The sequence below is a fragment of the Terrapene carolina genome, unplaced genomic scaffold (assembly GCF_002925995.2).
Source record: "Terrapene carolina triunguis isolate 2854851 unplaced genomic scaffold, T_m_triunguis-2.0 Scaffold232, whole genome shotgun sequence".
Taxonomy (NCBI): Eukaryota; Metazoa; Chordata; order Testudines; family Emydidae; genus Terrapene; species Terrapene triunguis.
In genome coordinates, this window is record NW_020664583.1 from 5,775,746 (window position 1) to 5,782,990 (window position 7,245).

A 7,245-nucleotide genomic window follows, 5' to 3' on the forward strand; every position below is an offset into this window, starting at 1 on the left:
AGTGCCATCTATTTTTTTCACAATTTTGTTCACAAACTGTCATCAGATTAGGACAGTTCTTGATATAGTGCTCAAAACAGTCCACTACTGAGTTCCATCGCACGTCTTGTAGGAGAGTTAGCTTGGTTCCTCCCACTTTTTTCAGAGTAGCTGCAGCAAAGTGGTTGTTACGGAAGTATTTTGCAATTCAACAACATTAGCCTTTATTTCTGGAACACTGAAGTCTTTGGCTAGGAGGTGCATCAAATGAGCACTGCAACCGTATGTTATTAGCTTGGGACTCTCCTCACTCTCTTCTAAATAATTTCTTCTCATCTTGGATACATTTGCAGCATTGTCTGTGACCAAGCTGCGTACTAGACATTTGAATTTTTTTTCTGTTATAGCTTTTACTGCTACTTCTTGTAAGTATTCTGCTGTGTGTGCATTTCCTGATGTATCAATTGTTTCTGTAAGGAAGACACTCCCTTCTTGTATTGTCACACAAGCACATACAACAGGATCAATGTGGACATTGCTCCACCCATCAAGACTCAGGTTAACAATTTTACCTTCTAGACCTTTTGTACACTGCTCAATTTCTCTTTCATACACTTTATCCAGCAATTTGCCTGCGACATCTGGTCTGGGTGGACTGTATCCTGGTCTTAATGACTGAACCAAGTTAATGAAGTGTGGGTTCTCAATCATATGGAAAGGAGAGTTTGTTGCATAAACAAACTGGGCAATTTTTTCAACAATTACCTTTTTGTAATCTGCTGGTTCTTATCACAAACGTGGTTGTTTCTGGATGATGGAGATTTTTTTCCTTTTTGCTACAGGTGGCTATGTGACATACATGATGTGACTGAAACACTATCATTGGCAGATAACTCTGAAACTATAGAAAATGATGGTGATCTTGAAGGTGGATAGTCTTCAGAATCCTGTTTTTTAAGGATGGATTCTCCTAAACAAAATAAGTCAATGCAGTTATTGAATTATTATTACCATACTGCTTATTTAGTATTACTCATTGCATTCGATGACACTCAGTACTACTTTAAAGGTGAAATTGTAAAAGGAAGTTCTGCCTACTTCAGCTATTTATTTTTTATCACAACTGCATATAAAATTATAGTACCATAGAGTAAAAACTATATTTTTTGCTCAAACATGAGAATTCAAGAATAGTCCAGAAGGAAGACAGGCAGTCCTTAAGAAAGAAGTATGAAATAAAGTTTACCAACCTGAAGATCCTGCATGTTCAGACATGTTCCGTTCACCATCTTCAGTGCAGCTTCCTCCTGAGAAGGAGCACTTCTCATGATGTTGTTTCATTTAGGCAATCAGGCCTTGCATTTCTTTGTTACACTGTTTGCATTTTGCATGCATGCCTGTCTTACCCACAGGTAGAGGAACTTCTGGGTCTCTTTTACTGCCTGCTGCCATTATAGGTTTTCCCTTCTAGTGAGAGAATGGTATGGTAGATCTCAAATCAATGAAGGCTACACTCAGAAAGCCCTCAAGACTTCTGGAATATGCTACTCAAACAGTTTCACTTTTGTTTCTATTGCCTGTCCCTCCCCTCTCACATTTATCTCCAGACTTCTTCTCCTTGTCCAGATCTATTCTGCCCCCCAAAATCTTCTGTTCATTGAACTTTTTGAAACTTTGCACTTTTAGAGAGAGGTAAGGGATTGATTCCGTGTACACAAATTTGCAGAGGGACAATAGGGTTGAGGTCTGTTATTTCTCACCTCTATATATTATTTATTTATTTAAAAACATTTTTGCTGTTAACATGCATGTTATCTCTGGAGACACAAATCCACAGTTTGAGAACTGCAAAACTAAGAGTCTCTGATGGTATCTTCTAGACCGAGCACTGAGTCCCATTGGGTAGATAGAAAGATTAACCTATAGAGAAGCCCCTGGAGCTCCATAAGATTGGGTCCCTAATCCATGAACTATTGGAACTCATTTACAAAACTTGTCTTAAATATTACATGAATATATTGTCTCATACTACAGAATTAGAATTTATAATCCCTATTCCATGATGAGATATCTTTGAGCTATAATGTACCTTAATTAAAACTATCTTTAGATAGGTTTTTGAGGAAAAAACCTATTTTATCACTTTATTCATTTTAGAATTTCACAGAAGGCAACATGCAAGAAAAACATTTTGATGAAGCCTGCCATTTCCATCTCTTTAATACTCTGTCTACATGTCAAACCACAGCCAGGGAACTGTCTTTGCAGTAGACATAGCACCCTAAAATGTCCTAAAAAGCTAATGTACCTGCTGCTCTCTAGCTAGCACCCAAAGAAGTGTTCCTCCAAACGAAGCACAAACCAGTAATTTCATAGCTTGAAATAATAATTTTCTAGTTTCTGCAAGACTGCCCTGAAAGAACCCAGAGGTTACTGAAACTGGTTCTTTTATTTCCCCTGCCCCGATCCTGTTTCTTTGGAATTCTTTGCTATGCAGTTCCATGCAAAAGACAGTGCTACCATACAAGACAATCATAATACAGTCCTTAGCATTATTAGACCATTCCTAATAGATAATGTACTATACATGTAATATTACATCATCTTAGGCTGAAACAGTTCACTATGCAGTGTCTCACCCTATATAGACATACATTTATTCCAACTATATAAATATTACAAGGTCAGTTTTAGTCTAACTAAACTCCATCTTAACACATCTTTCATCTACAAACTATAAAATTCTAAAATTCCATTAAATGAAAACTAGGCATGACTATACCCTTTTGAGAATGTAAACCAGGAAATTTAAATAGTTTTAAATCAGGAAACAAAAATACAGCATCTCTACCATCTTTCAAAAAATATTCTTCTTCCAGAAACTTTAGTCTACTTTCTCTTTTTCAGTTACTCTTTCTACTAAACATCTGTTTAGAACTGATAGTTACATTTGTGTGTGGTAGGAGTGGCATATTAGAAGCATAGCACAAAGTTATTTTAGTGTGTTAACATTTAAGTTTTTTTTTTTAGAATGTAACAATTATGCATTCTGTTCAGATTAATCGCTCCTGTTACATAAAACCACTGTCACCTAGTTAATTAGGATGTAACCAGCAGTTACAAAGCCCACCAGCTTTTCCAAAACAGAAATGGATTATTTTCAGCTGAGTTACAAGGACCATTTCTAACTTGCCTGGACTTGTCCATCAACTGCATGTTTTGCCATGTTAATGAGACATTTTGCAAGGCTTATTGCTGACAGTAGACAAAGCTCTCTTTCATTAACCACGTAACTACAATCTAGTACAGGGCTACTGAAAACATGAACACTGGCGGTATCCAGTCCTCAAAGGTTCTATTAAAATTCATATCTTATGACTACTAAAAAACAAACAACCCACAACGTTTACTCTATCTTTTGGTGATGCATTAATAACAAAATCTCCCATGTAGCAGACTATTTGGCAGACTATTAGCCTACTTTTTATTAAAACCAGTGCTTCCATCAAACTCTCTGTAATTGATAAAGTACCATAGACCATATTTAACATGATTTTACCAAATTAAACTTTAAAAAATGACTAAAATGGCATAAAATCTAAAGTTTTAAAATTTATTAGTACTGTAAATTTTTAATTTCTTGTAAAATAGGATATAGGTGAGACATTACTACATTCAACTGTAAAATTTCCATCTGGTTTAAGATGAATATACTATCTTACTCTGTACTAAAGATGTTTATGACTAACTGAAAACTCACTTTTCCAATTTAACAGCCAAACACCCAGGAGCATAAATAAGTCCTTTACTAAGTCAGATGTGTTCTACCTTCCTAACTGCTCAAAATTTGTATATGAGCAGTTCTTAAAATAAAAAAAAAAAAAGAGTCTATAGATCAAAACAAGTCAAGGTGAACTGACATGAGGAAAGAACCACACACTTTTCTGAAAAATATCTTATGTTCATTAAAAGATTTTATATATTGTACTGAAAACTGGATGAACAGAATTGTCTGAGCATGTCTCTACTGTATTGTTTTCCTCCAAGATAGTCTTTAAGTTTATAGGGAAGCAATTCCTTCTTTGAAAGCTGCTTGGACATGATAGGACTGCTTTGCTATGAAATATGTTAGTACGAAAGTTATATTTGTCATTTGTGCCTTCCAGCTGTATTTTTATGACCCTGAGAAAAGTTTGTACAGGCAAGTTACTGGAGAGATTTTTAATTACAGTTGGTTAGAGCTGTGTTTTTTTCCTAGAAGTTACTCAATAAGTACAGGAATCTTGTGGAAAGTTATTATAAACTAAAAGCCATTTTAAAGAGAGAATTAAGTTACTTTTCTTTTTATTACAAATAGCCAAGGATTCTGTCAAAATAGATATCTGTAGAACAATCAGCTGACTGTACATTTCATTTACAGTATACAATCCAGAAAATTACATGCAGTTTAAAGAACTGCTTATACATTAGCCCTTGGCCACAACAAAGAACTTGGCAGTACTACTACAACTTTAATGGCTATGGGGTGAAAATCAACATCTCAATTACATCATCTAACTTCATTATGAAACTGGGATACATACATACATCATTGTACAAGGAATGTTAATTTTTAACTAGAAACTGTCATCATGTTGTAATTCTTGGAAGGGCTTGATCTGCCAATTCTCCATTCCTCTTTACAGCTGTTTCTACTCTCCAGAGCTTTGGCACTCTTCAGACCTGGTGGGGGGCTTTCATAAAGGACACAGATAGACCCATCTTCTCCTATTCTATAGGACACCTCAAAGGGATCAATCCAAAGAGTCAATTCGCTGGGTAAGAGCTGGAAGAGTCTCTGATGGCTCAGTCCAATCATGCCGGCTGCCTTCCCTATCAAGGGGTCCATCTTGTGGTTGATCCTAATGCATCGGTACCCTGAGCCCTTGGAGGGCATCAGGGGAAACCAGTGGTGTTTATAATGGTCTGTGCGAGGGAACAAAGAGAAAGACAGAAACGTTACTGCTGGCACAAGGGGGCCAGGCAACTCCAACACAATCACCTTCCCTCAATCCCTTTATGAAGGGCCCTCCAGCTGCACAGGGATTCACAGCACTAACCCTGGGAAGGGAGGATACTAATGAATGGAGGGTTATCTAGCCACAGCCGGGCGACGGGGTGGGGGGTTTCCCTAGCGCCAACCACCCGTTGGCCCGAACAAGGGAAGAGAGGCCGATAACGCCGTGGGATGGAGGGGCAGAGACAAGGGAGCAGAGGGCGAGGGCTCCTCTGTGCGGGGTGCTGGACTGCCCGTCTGGGGCATCTCCGACACCTCCGGGGGGGCAGGGCCAGTTCAAGGGCTCTGAACCTTGCTGCCCCTAGAGGGGCTCAGGGCGATCCCGGCACTCGGGGCTCCCCCCGCCCACACCTCGCAGCGCCTCCTGCAGTGACTCGCTGAAGCAGCGCAGCTGCTCGTCGCCGATGCCGCCGGGGGTGCGCAGCAGGCGGGTGATGAAGCCCGCGGCAGTGGAGATCTCCGTCTTCATGGCCCCCGGCCCCGCTGTCCGCCTCCTCAGCGCCCCACACCAGTGACCAAGTGGTCCGGCGCCCGCCCCGCGCACGATCCGCGCCTGGCCCTCTGCCAGCGCAGGGCTCAGCCGCTGGGTGGTGCGGGACGCGCGGTCGGCCCCCGCCACCCACTCGACGCTACTACAGCGACCGCTGCGGAAGGAGCTCGAGTAAACAGTGAGGGACCCTCTCTCCGTGGGGCGGGGCCCATCAGGACCAATGACACCGCCCCGCACCCACTGCGTCACAGAGAACGGCCTCCAAGCCCCAAGACACGCCAACGGCCTCTGCACCCCGATTGGCTGGCAGTCGGGGAGGTCCCGAGAGCACCGTCCCGTCCTGATTTGCCGTGAGCGGACGGAAATAGAAGCGCCGTTTGTGTATATCTGTGGGAGGAGGGGTTGGAGCCCGAGCAAAGGGCTGTTTGAAGAGGGCGGGGGCAACCTGAACTCCGGCAAGAGGATTGGCCAGGAGGTAAACCCCACGAGCGAGAATGACAGCGAGGGGTGCCAACCCCCGAGGGACTGGCTGGGGCAGGGGGAGCCGTGCCAGCCGACTGAGTGAGAGGGGCGCACTCCCCCGTCCCCGGAGCACTGTCGTGTCAGGCGACGGGGCTGGAGAAACACACGGGCTGGAACGGAGTAACTGGAGTGAGAGGTTCCTCCTCTGCCCCGACCAGCGAGGCTGACGTGAAAACATGCACCTCTTGTGCAGGCCGCATAGAGGGGGAGAGGCTGTGCCCCCACCTGCCGGGTGCTGTGCCTGCGGCCTGCTGGTGAGAGGAGGAGGAGACTGGGGTTATCCATTACACACACAGTTAGGGACTGTACTGGGCTGTCCCTTTGTGTGTTAGCAGCGGGGAGATTGCAGAGTCCTTGGGAATGTTAATTTAAGAAGCCTGCTTTAATATACACCCCAAATGACCAAACATGAATTTTAGAGATTAAGTGTGATGGTGTCCGACTGTTTCTCCCCTTCTCCACATTTTTCATTCTTTTCAGCCTCAGACAAAAGCCAGTTTGAGAGAGCCTTAGGGAGTCATGGAGCTGGGTATTGATCAGAGTGAATCACATTTACAGTCATTCTTGAGTTTCCTAACTGCAAACACTGAAATCAGTATTACGGGGATTGATGTGATTTTTATCTAGGGGTGGGAAGAAAAATCGTGTTTTCAACTTAATAGGGAAACATCTTCCATCCAAGTATTAATCACACCCTAGAGGCAGATTTTGGGGTCAGCTGCAGATGAACCCACAACAATGAGATTTAAGACTTATTCACCTCAAAGGTATCTGTTATTTGGTGTGCAAGTTAAAAATAAGTCCCTGCAATTTGGATTCAAATGTCAGTTAAGAGGTTCAGAAGCATGAGCAATAATGTTAAAAAAAAAAAAACCCAAACAGAAATCCTAGCAACATTTGGATAGGCAAGCTTTCTTTAGTGTGATATAAACAGAAGTAAATTAAGAACATAAGAATAGCCATACTGGGTCAGACCAAAGGTCCATCTAACCTAGTATCCTGTCTTCTGACAGTGGCCAATGCCAGGTGCTTTGAGGGAATGAACAGAACAGGTAATCATCAAGTGATCCATCCCTTGTCACCCATTCCCAGCTTCTGGCAAACAGAATTTATCAAGTTCTTTTTTTGAACTGTTTTATAGTCTTGGCCTTCACAACATCCTCTGGAAAAGAGTTCTATAGGTTGAGAGTACACTGTG

The 7,245-nt window shown here is 42.2% G+C and overlaps 1 protein-coding gene across 1 annotated transcript; it reads right to left on the reverse strand.

Moving 5' to 3' along the window:
- Positions 1-3,578: 3,578 nt before the first annotated feature.
- LOC112103733 (protein BTG1-like) lies at positions 3,579-5,706 on the reverse strand. The gene is made up of 2 exons (XM_024195637.1): positions 5,387-5,706; positions 3,579-4,944 (listed from the first exon to the last, which is right to left on the reverse strand). The coding sequence occupies exons 1-2, from the start codon at positions 5,502-5,504 to the stop codon at positions 4,592-4,594; spliced, it is 471 nt and encodes a 156-aa protein (XP_024051405.1). The 5' UTR covers positions 5,505-5,706; the 3' UTR covers positions 3,579-4,591.
- Positions 5,707-7,245: the final 1,539 nt, after the last annotated feature.